The sequence below is a fragment of the Chanos chanos genome, chromosome 11 (genome assembly GCF_902362185.1).
Source record: "Chanos chanos chromosome 11, fChaCha1.1, whole genome shotgun sequence".
NCBI classification, from domain to species: Eukaryota; Metazoa; Chordata; class Actinopteri; order Gonorynchiformes; family Chanidae; genus Chanos; species Chanos chanos.
This window is the reverse complement of record NC_044505.1, coordinates 13312616-13329962: the sequence shown is the minus strand read 5'-3', so window position 1 is coordinate 13329962 and position 17347 is coordinate 13312616. Positions and strand designations below refer to the sequence as shown.

At 42.0% G+C, this 17347-nt stretch overlaps 1 protein-coding gene across 1 annotated transcript in view; it reads left to right on the top strand.

Annotated features, from left to right (window-relative positions):
• Nucleotides 1-5312: 5312 nt before the first annotated feature.
• slit2 (slit homolog 2 (Drosophila)) overlaps nucleotides 5313-17347 on the top strand; it is a 79501-nt gene continuing 67466 nt past the window's right edge. The window contains exons 1-4 of the mRNA XM_030787707.1: nucleotides 5313-5482; nucleotides 6482-6553; nucleotides 7766-7837; nucleotides 13972-14043. Coding sequence (XP_030643567.1) covers nucleotides 5313-5482; nucleotides 6482-6553; nucleotides 7766-7837; nucleotides 13972-14043 — 386 coding nt within the window. The remainder of the gene's footprint in view (nucleotides 5483-6481; nucleotides 6554-7765; nucleotides 7838-13971; nucleotides 14044-17347) is intronic.

Below are 17347 nucleotides of genomic sequence, written 5' to 3'. Positions count from 1 at the left end.
GTTAAAACCACACTCGTTGCTGAATGAAAGACGTGATGGTTTTTCCAGTGTGGGCAACAGTGGACAGGCTGGGTGAGACTGTCATCAGAGAGAGAGAAAGAGAGAGAGAGAGAGAGAGAGAGAGAGAGAGAGAGAGAGGCGAGCAAAGAGGGACAGGACAGACAGAGAGAGACAGAGTAGGTCGGGCAGACAGACAGACAGACAGACAGACATGTAGACTGATAGAAGGAGTGGGGGGGGCAGAGAGAGAGAGAGAGAGAGAGAAAGAGAGAGAGCAGAAACAGACAGAGAAAAAGAAAAAAAGAGAGACAGACAGACAGCCATACCCAGAGACAGAGAGAGGGAGAGAGGGAAAACATGTTTCTGTTTCTGTTGTATGTGTTGTATCCCTGTTTCTCACGACATAGTGGATTAAAACTCTGTCTTTCATCTGGTTGCATGACATTTTCAGACATTATTTTCATTTAGTTTTACCATTCGCTTTCCTGTCGTGCTCATCTGTGTCAATAATGATGGAACTATTTGGGTTGGTTGGGCTTTGTTTCCTTTTGTTGGAGGCTAAGACCTTCTGGTTCTATGTCAGTGTGCCTGAATACAATCACATGCTGTAATAGGGAATGTCTGGTTGGATTACATAGTGAATCTTGCTCTTGCTCTGTGTCTCTATGGAGACCGTTTTCCTGACAATGAAACAAACACATCCATAATGACAGTAGCACGTGTGCTTCACAACACACACATAAACACACACGCACACATGTACGCACGCGCGCACACACACACACGCGCACACACACACACACACCCAAATAAACACTTAAAATAGATCTCCAAGGTGAAGACAATTACACCACAAAACTTTTTATGATAGAAAAAGAAAAAGAAAACAAACAAAAAAAACCCAGATGGGAATTACCTGAAGCGTTTTTAGAAACTCTCCAAGTTTCTGTCTCTCTCTCTCACCCCCCCCCCCCCCTTCTCTCTTTCTCTCTCGGTCTCCATGTCATTAAACCCTAACAATCTAGACCCATAAAACATGCCATAACTTCATTCTGCATAAATGCACATGTATATTTGTGGAGCGTATCACTAAGTAAATCAGAAAGCTATTTTTAAACAGATATTTACATCCATAGACTCCACAACTAAGCACTCAAAACAAATACTGACATTTTAAAACCCAGTTTCTCATTAAGTCTCTATTGACATTAATTATCCAAGTGCAGTAAATACAGTAAAGTTTCATATTTCATAAATCATGTCTTCTGAGGGAAAAAGAATTTTTTTAAAATAAATCAATCTACTTTTACCAGAATACTCTGACTTTTTGAACTTTTTTTTGTTTATATATTAGCCCTGTGATAATTATGCATTTTCATTTCGGACAGTTGTTTTGTACAGATATACTGTATTCTGTTTAATGTTACACTCTACACTCATAAAGTGATACACTCGAAGTGATACACTGCATAATATCATATAGTGAATTTGTGTAAGTAACATAAGTGCATAAAAAAGATTAACATGTTATAAAATGATTAATGTTAAAAATCTTTACCGATAAATATTGAGCTCAAAACTGCTCACACACACACACACATACAGATCAGTAAGGTGTGAATACTGACTGTCACTGACAGGGACCTCTGTGTTTTTTCTTTCTTTCTTTTTTTTTTTTTTGGATTGACAGTCTACAGATGTCTTTGTCTTAACTAGCAGACAGTTACTGTCTGTGGGTCAGTGTGTTTGCTTGTCACCCAAAACCAGAGGGTGACGCATAGAGAGAGAGAGAGAGAGAGAGAGAGAGAGAGAGAGACAGAGAGAGAGAGAGAGAAAATCGGTGCTTCTTGGAATCAGCCCAAGCTTTGGCTGACAGTGTGGAAGTGCAGAGGTCAATCTTTCTGTTCTTGCTGCTCCTGTTCCACGGTAGATGTGGACTGTTATGGTAAGTTCCAGCCAGTTAGCATGTGGACAGAGAGGACAATCAGCCAGAGAGAGTGGTGACTGCACATTTCCACATGTTGGCCTGTTTACTGTAATCAAAACAACCATAAACTAACAAAAACAAATGGGGCCCGTAAACCAGCTTACACACACACACACACACGCGCACACACACACACACTCTCTCTCTCTCTCTTTCTCTCTCTCTCTCTCTCTCTCTCTCTCTCTCTCACACACACACACACACACACACACACACACACACACACACACACTCAAACACAAACACTTCATTTAAGAAAACAAACAACAGTAGCTTCCTCAGCTGATCAGTTTTTCTCTCTCCCTCTTTCCTCTCTCTCTCTCTCTCTCTCTCTCTCTCTCAAATATACAACACAAACACACACACACACACAAACACACACACACACACACCACATACACTTCCACATTCTTGGTGATAAACTCCTGATTAAAGCCCTGCTGTAGGCTATTATATATCTGTAGATCACAGAGAATAATGGTCACCCATCCCAATTCTTCACATAGTTTACACCCCAACTAATTACCCTCAACACCTCCCTCTTATCAGATCTGTTACATGCATAGCGAAGCAACTCCAACAATAACATGCAGTTCAGTGATTTAAGCTTGTTTTAGCATAAATCAGTTTAATTTTATTCCATCTGTATAAAACACCCCCCCCCCCTTTCTTTTTGCATTGTCTGAAAACAGCTTGACAGTTTGTCTAGCTGTGCATTTCGCGATAGAAATAATAAAACTCAATAATAAAACTGTTAAATTAAAGCTTCCCTTCAAACATTCATGGTTGTTTATACTAAAACGCAATTCCTTTGGTCTGATGGATTAAACCTCTGATTTTAGTGACGCATAAGTGATATAAGTTCATGAATTGCATACATTTTCAGAAAGTTATTTTTATTTTCTTCAGGCTGCCGTCTAAATGGTGTGAACAAAATTTAAAAAAAAAAAAAGTTCTTCAGTTAAACTTTTATTCGATATGTTTGGCCTTAGATCTGTTTTGTCGATGTAAAGCTGGTGCGCAGAAAGTTCATGGATGGCTGTACAGAATGCTTACATTATAATTCATCTTGTTTATTAGTAACAAAGACACTATCAATTATGATAAAAAGCTTTACAGATGGCAAGACACACTGCATAAATTATTAATGAGTGATAATAGTACGAAAGCCATGATTAATTCAACTGCATCTGAAATGATGTTACACTAGTGTTACAGTTGTGTTCCAAATCAGACAGCATACCCTAGCTTGATAATTTATGTGTGTGTGTGTGTGTGTGTGTGTGTGTGTGTGTGTGTCCCTACTTAACTTCACAGAAGCTCATTTGACCTCTGACATCTCCGTACCCTGCAGGTGCACATCGGGATGGTTAGTGGGGTCATATCTTCTGCCTCTGTCCCTTGGGGCAGTCATCTCTCTCTCTCTCTCTCTCTCTCTCTCTCTCTCTCTCTCTTTCCAAAACCACTTTTGAAAACTAGGTCTTGCTTTGTCAGTGAAGCAGCATTATGATGAAGATCTGAGGATGATCGTCGGAGCATTCTAATGATTTTTCTGTCTGTAATGACTTCACAGTGCACTGTCTCTAATTGCTGACAGACCTGCATTGCCAACTAGTCTCTCTCTCTCTCTCTCTCTCTCTCAGACAGACACACACACACACATACACACAAACAGGCACATAAACTTAGACCGTCTTTAGGTCTTTATATTTCATATGATACTTCTATATCCATACGGCGCTGTGTCAGAGCCCTACAAGGCAGGAGACAGAGGCAGAAGCCCGGCTCCAGGGTGGAACGGGAGGCGGAGCTGTACCTCATGTATATAGCGCAAATCCATGTAGGTCGTGAGGGAAAAAGTACGCAGTCCCAAGACCGCGGCGAATCTTTCCGTCAACTTTCGATTAAGACAGCAACTTTAATCCGTCTGTGTGAACCGAGGAATACCAGTCAAAGAGTTTGTTTCTTACTCACACGCTTCCATTTTTTTTGAATGAGTAACGGCAAGCAAGTCTGGTTGCTACATTAGCCTGGATCTCAGAGAGGGATTGACAACCCCCTAAATATAGAACGATATTTATACCCATCTTTATGAATTGATAATAACAGTTGTTTTTTTGCATATTTGTCAGTCTGACTTCAAGTCAAATCATTTCTTTTTAATTAGTCTATTTTTAGATCTACGTGACCCCATATTCGCTCATTTGTGAGGGAGTTCTTGATTTCTTTCAACTTTGGATTGATTCTGATTCAGCCGGATTTGAATTTGGATCTGTGTGAGAAACCAACCAGGCTCTAATTGAGTGTGGTGTCTGCGGTCGGTTGTGGTTGGCGTAGATGACTGTGTGTGTGTCCGTGATTTCCATAGAGGAGGAGCCGCCTCTCTGTTCAAACAATCTCACCATCAGGTGTCCACAAGCCGCAGCACTTCCGACGGAGAAGCGCTCTCTGTTAGTTTGACATGCAGTTCGAGACCTTGCACGTCTCACTTGTAGATCTCTGACTCACCAGAAAAAAGCCGAGGAAAAGAGGAAAAGAAAATCGCTGGACAAAGCAAACGCTCTCCCTGTTTCATTTCCCCACTTCACCCGTCGGCTCTCTTTCTCGCTTGCCCCGCTTGGATTTACAAACGGCTTTTGCTCTTTTCCGACTTTCTGCTTGACAGATGATGGATGCGTAAGGCAAGGGAATCAATACCTGCCTGCACGTGAGGGAGAAACGCTACTGGATGTGTGCCCACACGCGGTGATTAGACAAAAGCAGCGCTAGCTCTCTCACCTGGTGGATTCTTTTTTTTTGTCTGTGTGTGTGTGTGTGTGTGTGTGTGTGCGTTTGTGTTTCTGACAGAGTGTGTGTATGTGTCTGTGCAGTGTCCTGGGCTTGAAAAGGGTAACCTAAATATATATCAAAAGAGGGAGCGTGTGTGTGTGTGCGCGTGTGTGTCCATACTGGATATCAGGAGGAATTGTTCAAGTTTGTCTGGCTGCGGCAGAATCACAGGGATCTGGTCACTCTATGCGCTGCTCTTGCGTCTCTGTGGAACAGACTTCAATTCTCAATGCAGAGCGATAAGACTACCACATGGAAACTATCCGGTGTGAATAGCTATTTGTTTACGTTCATTTAGAAGAACAAAACATTCCATCCTGAAGATAATCAAGAGATTTTGTCTCTGTTGACACTGTATGAGGTACAGTGCCAATATTTCTTTTTTGGGGGGGCGGAATTAAAGCACACACACAAAAAAAATTGGAGCACAGTTTTCCGTAAGGAATCATTTCAGCACATTGACAGACTGGGTGCATATTGAACTTAAATAGCAATAATGAGTGTATGGAGAGTGGCCGCGTTGCTGGTGGTGCTACTGACGGTGTTTAGCGGGGCTTTGTCGCAGCCATGCCCGACTCAGTGCTCTTGCACCGGGACCACGGTGGACTGCCACGGCCAGGGGCTTCGAAGCGTGCCTAGGAACATACCCAGGAACACGGAACGACTGTGAGTCCGTCTTCTCCTCTCACAGTTCAGTGTACCTAAATTAAATGTGTATTTAAATTACTATTTCAAACTTGCACTGTAAGATTCGGGTTTGTTGTGTTTATCTGCTTTTCTGCATTCAATTAATTTTTAGCAACACCTCAAGGCTATCCATTTTAATTCATCTCACACCATAACCTCACTTCACAGTTGTCTGTCATGGTGCTTGCTCTTTCCTGTCTCAGATCGGCGGTGAAAAGGGGTTGATATCTGTCATAAACTTAAGAATGATTATGTTTGCGGTCCCTGACCAGAAGCGCCTGAACGCGGTTCAAATCGCTCTGCCGCCAACTGCACGAGACTGGCAAGACGAAAAGCTCCAAAAATCTGTAAACATTTAGGGGTTCAACTCAGTATGCTCTCCAAATTTATTACAAATTGGATTTAAACCGCCACCGGAGAATTTGAATGTATATGAAATAATTTACGTGGTTTCTCCCCTTAAAACTGTAGACACACATTTACATTTACTCTTAAGTGCAAAGTTATTTAAATTGAGCGAGAAAGGAGCGCACAAAAAGTTCATTTCAAAGGACAGAAATGACATTTACCTTAATTGGCGAGGATCGCTAAACCCTGACAAGAATTAAAATAGAATCGTGCAATGCTGTTATTCAAGGGGGGAGCTCAGATTGGCGCAGCGTACGCTTGCAAGATTTAAATAACATTTGAATATTGTACAGGCACTGAAAGTTTCATTTCAACAGACCAAATAAAAGTACATATTTAACATTCTTTTTATATGCACAGCATGGAATAGTGGTCTCACAGGCCCAGTGGTATGGATTTTTGTTTTTTAAATATCGCAGTTGTTTTCTTTTTTTGCATTTCGATTCCAAAATACAAATTTCAAGCGTTATGGTGGCAATTGTACTAGCTGAGAGGATCGCACAAAACTCGAATTTTATGTTCATTTTAAAATGACATGTTAACTGTCTTTCCTGTTGAATGTTTTCTCAGGGATTTGAATGCGAATAACCTGACAAAAATCAACAAGGCAGACTTCGCTGGACTTCGACATCTGAGAGTTCTGTAAGTCACTTGCGATGCACGCGCTTAAAGTTAAAATGTTTCATGCAGTACACAAAATGACAAAGCATTCGCTTTTAGGATTATGTAGTTGCTTTCATGAATGGAGGGGCATCTTTAACTCTGCTTGAGTACGAAGTCCTTGATTGTGAGCAGGTGTGTGGCATTCAGTTGCCAAAATACGGGTGACAACTGTTGATGGAAAAATGAAAAAGAAAAAAAAAAAAAATCTGGACTTAGGCTGCACTGAATGACAGCAACAAACAACAGCAACAAAAAACGTTCATTTTAAGTACCGTAGTCTGTTTTACAATTTTGTCGATTTGTGTTCCAACTCTGAAGACCATGGCTTTCTCGCAGTCGAAACTCCACATTAATTTGGATTGTCGCTCACATAATAGCGACTTGACCGTTACATTCCAAGCCACGCATACACACAGCGCAGACGCGGATATTGTCAAGTAGGCCTGAACAGGGCGGATTATCTCAGTAAATACCAGCGAAAATTACATTTGCGACTAATTTCTAGGACTAGGTTGTAGGTCTCTTTCACAATAGCAGACAGAATGGAAGCCTTTTCATTTGTATACGAACACAAGAGCTGTGTGAGAACAAGTTTGGACGGTGTGACTTGACGATACAATTAGCTGCTGATCCTGGAAACGGTCTGCTGACAAAGATAACATTGATCTGCTGAAGTGAAGTGGTTATTGGAATGCGCCTCTGTTATTGGAATTTGGAAAGCACCTCTCTCTCTCTCTCTCTCTCTCTCTCTCTCTCTCTCTCTCCTCTCCCCCTCCGTCTCTGTGAGTGTGTTACAAGGGGAGAGAGAGAGAGAGAGAGAGAGAGAGATCATGTAAGAACAGGTTTCTTCTCTTGCTCTTCAGGTTAGAGTTTCAGCACAGGAGATTCTCTCTCTCTCTCTCTCTCTCTCTCTCTCTCTCTCTCTCTCTCTTTCTCTCTTTCTCTCCCTCTCTACTTGAAGATTGTATGAGATGCTTGGTGAGGACAGTTGATGCCTTTTATAATTATCCTTATGAATCACCCATTCATTGCTACTGACCTATTGTTGGTTAATGAACTGATCTCAGATGTATTTCAATGATGTATGTGGTAAATCAAATGTGTTAACTGTACACAAGGATATATCCTATTATATGCTCTCTTTCACACTCCCTCTCTCTGTCTTCCTTTTTCTCCTTACTTTCTTTACAGGCAACTTATGGAGAATAAGATAAGTGTTATAGAGAGAGGAGCATTTCAGGACTTGAAAGAGCTGGAGAGACTGTGAGTAACACACACACATACACACACACACACACGCACACACACCCACACACACACACACAGTGGTGTAAGTTAGTGTGATTGTTGCTAGTGTTGGGAAATTACAGCAATTAAAAGATTCCTGCATCATAAACTTAGCATGCATTATCATTTGCTTTGTAAAGTGATATGTGCCTCTGTGTGTGTGTGTGTGTGTGTGTGTGTGTGCGCGCGCCTGTGCGTGTGTGTGCGTGCCTGTGTGTGTGTGTGTGTGTTTCTTGTGCGTGCATGTCAGTGGTTTGCTTATGGTGTTCCAAATCAGGATTGTTGGAAGCATCCCATTCAGGATACTTTGATTCACAATAGCGTTGTGGATTTTTGTTAGCTGGTTGTGTGTGTGTGTGTGTGTGTGTGTGACGAAGGCAGGACGATTTGATGGAGAGACATTGTTGTGTGACAGCCAATTTACCCCCAGGGAACAAACAGTTCTCCCAGAGAATGACACTAGAAACTGGAGTTACGCTCGAAAAGACTGCTCACCCCTCCTTTTTCTCCCTTTTCTCTCTCATTCACTCCCTCTCTCTCTCTCTCCCTCTCTCTCTCTCTGTCTCTCTCTTCCTCATGTATTCACCCTTTAGCTATTTTCCCCTCCCTAATTTTTTGACATTCCTGCCTCTCAATCATAATGGAGGAAGTTTGGGAATATGTTTAAACAGTTAAGCTTACCATGAGGTGATTATGCTGTCATGGTCAAACATTCTCCCTCAGACCACAGAAACGAATACTTCTGTGTGTGTGTGTGTGTGTTTTGTTGGCATGTGTGTGTGTGTGGTGCTGCCATCTGACACTCTGAGGTAATACTGTGTCAAGTGAAGATGGTCTGCGATTGTGTTGTCAAAAGGTTCATCGCTGTCTTTTCAGCTTAAGAACTTTAGCTCGGTTTTGAATTTGAAGTAGTGATATTTATCTTACTCTGGTTTTGGAAAGTTTAACATATAATTTTTTTTTTTTAGTTCATCACTTCCAAGGATTATTTTTTCTTCTGAAATGTGGATACAAGTAACACTTAGCTCACCTTCAACTTAAGCTACAAAAAGAATAAAAAAAAGTTAAAACTATTAAGTATAACTCATTTTCGACTAGCTGTAAGCTGTAATTACGGAGCGTAGAATAGGTCAACGTTAAAACTTTTTTTGTTCTCCAAACGACCATAAATCCTCGTGTTAGGAATCCTAGCTTTGAGTTTAGCATTCCCCCCCCCCCCCTTTTAAATAAAATAGTTGTGCTAGCTGAGCTAGTGTCTCCTTCAGCGCATTGACTCTAAAGAGTCGCGTCTGAAGAACTAGCTTTGTGTTTAGTGTATTGACTTCAATGCCTTTTTTTTTTTTTTGGCTAACAGAACTTAAGCGGTGTGTGTATGTGTGCGTGTGTGTGTGTGTGTGTGCGTGTGTGTGTGCGCGGCTAGTGTATTGACTGTAATGGCTTGCGCTAGCAGGATCGTCACATTGTGTGAGAGCTAAAGTCACTCTTTAAGATCAGTCCCACTGCGTGGCTCACAAAAGTGAGCGCGGAAAGCCGGAGGGTGACTGCATAGCTGAGGGGATTAGAATACACAGGCATTATAAAGGTCTTATGAAGGCCCTGCGTAAGGCAGGCTTTTACAGCCCCCCGCTGAGGGGGGGAAGAGTGGGCCCTCTGTCCGGACCTCCGTCACGGCTTGCTGGCCATGAGCAATGTGGTCAGGTATAAACGCGGCCCTGAGTAAACGACGGCGATCTGTTCTCTCTCTCTCTCTCTCGCTCTCTCTCTGTCTCTTCGCTGTTTCGCTGCCTTCTCGCTCTTTCTCTCTGTCTGTCCTTTCCTCTTTTTCTGTCTCTGTCTCTCTCTCTCTCTGTCTCTCTGTCTCTTCCTCTCTCTCCCTCTCTGTTTCTTTTGTTTCTCTTTTTCTATCTTTCTTTCTTTCTTTTTCTCTTTCTGTCAGGCCCTGGAGCCTGCTTGGCTTTTGTTTGACTCAGGAATGTAATGCTTTCTTTACCTTCCAACACCGTGCTTCATATCTCACACACACACACACACACACACACACACACACACACACACACACACACACACACACACACACACACACACACACACACATTTACACACACACACATTTTGAAGTTTTTATAATTAAGGGACTCCTATTTCACTCAGTACCTGATGTCTTAAGTCATGATGTCTAAATACACAGCTTGTAATTCAAGTAGTCTCAAACACACACACACACACACACACACAGCAACGCACACAGACACATGCATGCTCGTAGTGGGTTGTTTGATGTGAGGGTCTGTTTTGGTCATTACAGTGTCCGCATGGTGGACACATTGACTCTTTAAGGAAAGGGCAGATTGATGTGGTCACTGATTTATAAACTAAACTCTACACTATTGACAAGAGTTTACCAGACTCTCTTTCTCTCTCTCTCTTTCTCTCTCTCTCCTTCTCTCCGTCTCGTTCTCTCTCTTTCCCTCTCTCTCTCTCTCTCTCTTCCATTCTCTGTCTCATACACTCCCCCACTCCTCCTACACTCCCCCCTGCCTCACTCACTTTCTCTTCCTCCCTGCTGTGTTGTCGTGGTTACACCAGGTCACCATGCAGTTAAATGAGGTCATGATGTGCGTTTGATTGACAGGTGTTTGATTGGGAAACGTGTTCATGTGCTACCATTATGGTTCATAGTCATGGAGAATTATACTTTTGGGTTCAGTTATGACAGGCTGAGCTCTCAAAGGCAACCATTAATGCCTGTGTGTGTGTGTGTGTGTGTTTGTGTGTGTTTGTGTGTGAGTCTGTGTGCGTCTGAGTGTGTCTGTGTGTCTGTGTTTGTGAGTGTCCCTCTGAAATCCTCCATTCTGCTGTATCTAAATTGTTCTCTCTCAGACTTTTATGACTAATTAATTCTGTCATTCATTCTATTCTTTTGGACTCTGTGCATTCATATTCTAGACTCACATGTCAGCTGTCGCTCTATACATTGATAGTAAACTGTGTCTGTGAATGTGAGTGTGTGTGTGTGTGTCTGTGAGTGTGTGTGTGAGTGTGAGTGTGTGTGCGCCCGCGAGTGTGTGTGTGTGTGTGTGTGTGTGTGTGTGTGTGTGGCAGGTCTATTTTAAGGATCTGATCTTATTCCCCTAAAGCGCTATGTCTCTGTGCACCCTCACAGAGGTCCTTAGGGAGAGCTGGCCCTCTCTGCCAGGGCAAACACGTGGACCTTTTAGCTGTCCACCCCACTGCCTGTGTCATTATTATTTAATTTCTCATTAAATATTGAAACGCGATGATGTAAGCTGAGGAGCTACAACGATGATGTCATCGCTAAAGTTTGGAGGGTTCCGGTCGATACTGGCTGATACGCTTTAATGCTGTGTGAGTGTGTGTGTGTGTGTGTGTGTGTGAGCGTATAATGTTTTAGAAGCAGAAACAGCCTCACGCTTCTTTGCCCATTTTGGCTTTCAGAAGCTAGATGGACTTTTGCTTTCCATAAGAAAAAAAAAAAAAAAAAAAAGAAAAAGAAGAAAAAAAAAAAACCACGTTGAACTTAGATTTCTAGTGATGGCATCCTGTGCTTGGTTAGAACCAGTCACTCAGCTTCTTAAATCATATATTGCAGCACCATTTGAAAGATTTGAGGTTCCAGTTATATTTACAGAGCGAACGACTATAAATCCAGTCTCCCTAGTAATTTTGAAGATACCTTGACTGTTAGGCCCGCTAGCTCCCCCGCTAAACATGTTTGTAAAACCGGAGGGACAAGCCACTTTCATTAATTTGCATTTGAATGGGGTCTCTTTTAATTCCATCATTATAAGCAGAAATATTCAGTAGCTGTTCATTGTTAGAGTGGAATGGAAAGTCATTTAGTCATTAGGGACCAAGTAGCGTAAAACGCTGTCCTTAGAAATCCAGTATAAACGATGGTTAATGATTGGATGGTGGTCTTTTTTTTTTCTTCTTTTCTTTTCTTTTCTTTTCTTTTCTTTTCTTTTCTTTTCTTTTCTTTTCTTTTCTTTTCTTTTCTTTTCTTTTCTTTTCTCCGCAGTCAGTACATTTTTATGATGTCGTAAATGACATGTTATTGGAATTTAAAATGCAAACAGCTCACCTGTTTGATTCATCAGAAAACCAGAACTCTAGTGTTCTGACTGAAAAATAATCAGAGTTTCATAGTTTTCTTTTCTCAGGGCAATGGTAGAGAATGACAGTGTTGTCTTGGAATTACATCCAGGTATTCTTCCTCAATCAAAAACATTAAAATTCCCTCATTTCCTCCTCATGACTTGAAATAAGATGCAATGGCTGTTATTGTTGGGCAGTACCGTCAATATTCACATACTAATCAGCCTCAGCATAACATAATTATTAAAACATGTTCCATACATCACACTGATTTAACAGCGTGTCTCTGGAAACGATCCGTCTTACGCCATAACTGATATAAAAGTTGTAATACATTATTTATTTTTTTTTATCGTGGTCCTAGCATTCAGACGCAATTTCTCCGGATGTTGTTATTGGGATGTTTAATTAGTTTATAGAATTTAATCTGTCAACACAGTTTGAAGCTCTTAATTGAATGCGAGCCGAGCTTGGGAGTGTGATGTTTCTATCTGCTCTCATCACCGTAGCCGTCTTTATTAATGCGCATGACTGACGTCGCTCCTCATTAATGGGCATCGTGGAGATATGAGCCCCACATTCCGCGACGGCTCCCTGGAAATCATAAGAGATATTACCACGTCCCTCAGAACGACCGAGAGTTACACGACAGCTGGACACTGAGAGAGAGAGAGAGGGAGAGGGAGAGGGAGAGAGAGAGGGAGGGGGAGAGATTACTGTTTGTATGAATATCCTACTGTGAGGTTTCCCATCAGTCATATCACAAAAATCATTTTCATGCTTTTGAAAAAAGTGAGAGCGTTGCCCCATCAAAGTAAACAAAGCTTTGAGGTTTGCGTGTGTGTGTGTGTGTGGGTGTGGGTGTGTTTCTGTGTTTCTGTGTGTGTGTGTGTGTGTGTGTGTGTGTGTGTGGGTGTGGGTGTGGGTGTGTTTCTGTGTGTGCGCGTGTATATATGTGTGTGTGAATGTGTGTGTGTGTGTTTCTGTGTGTGCGTGCGTGTGGGCATTGTATATGTGGGTGTATATGTGGGTGTGTGTATTTCTGTGAGTGCGTGTGTTTATATATATATATGTGTGTGTGTGTGTGTATGTGGGTGTGTGTGTGTGTGTGTGTGTGTGTGTGTTGGCTCTTGTTTGCACTATAAGTTCCTTTTTTGCCCCTTCAGTGTGAGGAGATCTGTTTGTTTTTCCCACATCTGTTTTTCCGGGCTTTTCTTTGTCAGTGTGTATTTGCTAGATGCCCGCCCCTACGCCAGCCCTGTCTGCCAGGCCTGCTTTCACACACACACACACACACACACACACACACACATACACACACACACACACACACACACACACGCACGCACACGCACACGCACACACACAGACACACACACACACACACACACACACACACACAGAGAGTCCATCTCACCCCTTCTGTCATTCAGTCTGTCAGTAATTGTCGTGAAGTCACATAGACCAGCCAACATACTCAGCTGTGTGTGTGTGTGTGTGTGTGTGTGTGTGTGTGTGTGTGTGTGTGTGCGCGCGCGCGCATGTGTGTAGTTAGTCCTAACTATTTCAACCACGCTAACCCTCAAACACATATAACCACCACCGCACAGATACCATTCTCCTCCGATTTTCAAAACAGTTTTGTTCAATTGCAAATTACCTTCACGTCTCAGTACATACAGTACATTAATATATATTAACTGACATTTTGTTTCATTTTCAGAGAGTTGTGCTTCACTTTACTTTAAATTTGTATTTGACAATTTTGTTATCTGAAAACATAATTTAGACATAATGCCATAAATGTATTTTTTTCGTGGATGATTAAGCTTTCATAATGTACAGAACTCAGGGTGACATATGCAGCTGACACCAACTTTAGTATGATTATGACTTATTTACATCTATATGCTTGTTTTGAATTGATGTGTTCCGGTGATTCTAATGTCTGATTCCACAGTGTAATTCGTAGTTGTTCTTTCTGTGTTTTTCAGGCGTCTGAACAGGAACAATCTACAGGTTTTTCCAGAGCTGCTGTTTCTAGGAACCGTGAAGCTATACCGACTGTAAGATTGTTTTTAAAATGTTTTATTTTACTTTCTTCTCGGTCGCTTGCTTTTCTCATTTTGCAAAACCTTGATTCTCATTTTTTTTTTTTCACTTGCATACTTTTCCAAACGTCGCAGTTTTTACATGTTTTCTATGCGGACATCGATATTGCACAAAATCTTTTTCTTTGTAGCTTTGAGTGTTTCGTTTGTTGGACAGAGACCGGTAAATTTGGACGAAAATTTGTTGATTGTCCGTTGACATATTTTTGGAATTGATATTTTGATTGATTCGGAAAAACAGCACGAGAACACGAATAGACATGGATGGAGGAAATTGGTAGATGTGGATGGATAGAAGAAGTGGAAAATTTGGAGTGTCCTTTTTCTTAATTGGAAACATACTTTCTATAGTCAAAGGAGGGTCGCCCAAGCTTAATGTACTTTCTAGTCCTGAGTGTATAACTCTGTGTGTGTGTGTGTGTGTGTGTGTGTGTGTGTGTGTGTGTATGTGTGTGTGTGTGTGTGTGTGTGGTAATTGAGTTATGGAGATTTTCAGGGATCAGCAGTAGGAGAGGTGAAGGGAAAATGGAGTTAAGGTTGATAGACACTTAAACAGCTGCTACCCAGAGAGAGAGAGAGAGAGAGAGAGAGAGGGAGAGAGAGAGAGAGAGAGAGAGAGAGAGAGAGAGAGGGAGAGAGAGAGAGAAAGACTAGGATCTTTAGCTGCAAAAATAACATTGTCAGTGAGCTTGCAGGCAGTTGATGGTGTGTGTGTGTGTGTGTGTGTGTGTGTGTATGCGTGTGTGGGTTGATTTCCCATGCTGGGAAGAACAGTAGTATGTTTCTGTACAAACAGGACAAAAATTGCCACTATGGATCCTGCTGACTGTGTTTTCGTGTTTTGTGTCATCATGTTAAATCAGTGCGTGTGTGTGTGTGTGTGTGTGTGTATGTGTGTATGTGTTTGTGTGTCTGTCTCTGCGTGTGATCTGTTCCAGAAATATACCTGACTCCTTAGTCTGAGATATCAAGTTAGTGTGTAGGAAGAGTTTTGAATTTGTGACACACTGTATAGTTACCTTATACACTTGTACATGCATGTCTGCACTGAGATTTAAGTGTACAGTAAATATACAGTGGACAAAGTAAAGATACAGTGTTTTCTTTTTGGTTACCATAGCTTATGTTAAATACTTTTTTATAAAATGAAAATTTTTCCCGTTAGTTATTTTTTAAATAAGGTGCTGTTTGGTGCTCTGTTGATTATCTCAGTTGACTCTGTGTGTGTGTGTGTGTGTGTGTGTGTGTGTGTGTGTGTGTGGAAGTTATGGAGTCCATATGTATTTTACAACTTCACTCCACTGTAGACTTTATGATTGTATTATCACTAAATCACTCAGGTTTAAAAGTGTTCAATAGAGTTACCAGCTGTGTGTTATTCTGTGCTGAAAGGAGGGGATTACTTAGCACCTACGTGTGTGTGTGTGTGTGTGTGTGTGTATGTGTTAGAGAGAGAGAGAGAGACAGAGAGAGAGGGAGAGAGAGAGAGAGAGACAGAGAGAGAGGGAGAGATTCTATTTTAAGTACAAGAGAAAAGCAGGAGGTTATTTCAGCTACCTGAGGATTGAAAGAACAGAGAGGCACACAAAAAGACACACATACAAACTCAAAAACACACACGTTTATGTGTGTATGTGTGTGTGTGTGTGCATGTGTGTGTGAGTGTGTGTGCATGTGTGCGTGTTAGCATGCTTGTGTGTGTATAGTTGCATGTGTGTGTATGTGTGTGTGTATGTGTGTGAGAGACCTTCACCAAAAGCCCTTCTCTTCACGCTCTTAACTCAATTTCAACAAGCAGGCATCAGGTGCTGGTCCATTCTGAGAGACACATGGGGGGGGGGGGGGGGGGGGGGGGGGGGTGGGGCTGGGGGTAGAGAGGGGTGGTGGGAGAGAAATAGCGCAAAAGAGGGAATGGAGCATTAGTGGGAGATTTCACTCTCACTAATTTCATTACGTGAGTGTGTTAGTTAGTCTCTTTCAGCCTGAAGGATCTCTTTTTATTGCATTACCCAGTTCAACATCTGTGGCCAACATGATCACAAAAAACGTTACTCTGTACATCACTACCTCTGTCTCTCTCTCTCTGTCTCTCTCTCTCTCTTTCTCTCTCTCTCTCTCTGTCTCTCTCTCTCTCTCTGTGTCTCTCTCTCTCTGTCTCTCTCTCTGTCTCTCTCTCTCTGTTTCCCTCTCTTTCTTTCCCTCTCTCTCATATAATGGGAATTGATGGTAATGTGTATGGAAAGGGTGAGTGTGTTTTTGCGAAGGGAAAGGGGGAAGGGTGGCAGAACTTTCTAGAAAGTTCTGTCGGGCCTCCGAAGGGGATTTTGTTTTGTTCGGCGTGTGGTGTGCCCTGGTGACCTCGCTTTTGGACGTGTGTGTGTGTGTCTGTGTGTGCGTGTGTGCCTGTGTGTGCGTGTGTCTGTGTGTGCATGTGTATTTGTGTCTGTGTCTGTGTGCGTTTGTTTTGATATGAGTTATGGCTACACATGCTACACTGCTTCCACAGTAGCGGCTAAAGTATGCTTATCTTTTGTCCCTCTTGAGCAAAGCATGTTTGAGCTCCACTGGGAACATTTAAGAGACGTTACGTATGGAATAGGGAAAACGTTGAGGAAACGTTTCACAGGAGCCGGATTCTGGTCACAGCTGTGTGTGTTTGCATAGAGAGAAAGTAAGAGACAGGAATAAAAGAATGAAAGAGAAGACAAGAGGGAAGGAGAAGTGGTCTTTGAATAGGGAGACAGGGAGAGAGAGCGAGAGGGAGAGACAGAGAGAGGGATATATAGAGAGAGAGAGAGCGAGAGGGAGAGAGAGTGAGTGTGTGTGTGTGTGTGTGTGTGTGTGTGAGAGAGACTTTTCTGAGTCCATTAAGAGAACTCTGTAAAAACCCAACTGTGGCGTATAAACGGAAAGAGTGGGGGAACAATAAAAATTGAAAGAACGAGAAGGAACGAGGGAGAGAGAGAGAGAGAGAGAGAGAGAGGGCAGGAGAAAGAGAAAATAAAAAGTGTAGAGAAACTAGAAAGGGAGACAAAAGAAAGAGCTATTAATAAATAAAATGAAATGAAAACTTTTAGCATTTTATCCTGATAGAGACCCATGATCTTAAACACACACACACACACACACACACACAGGGCTGCTGTCTGAATATGTTTGCCTCTCTCTTTGCATGTGTTCTCTCCAGAGCATAGTGCAGTGCGTGCAAAGCATGTTAAGCATGTTCGAAGAGCATGGAGAGGGTGTGTGTGTGTGTGTG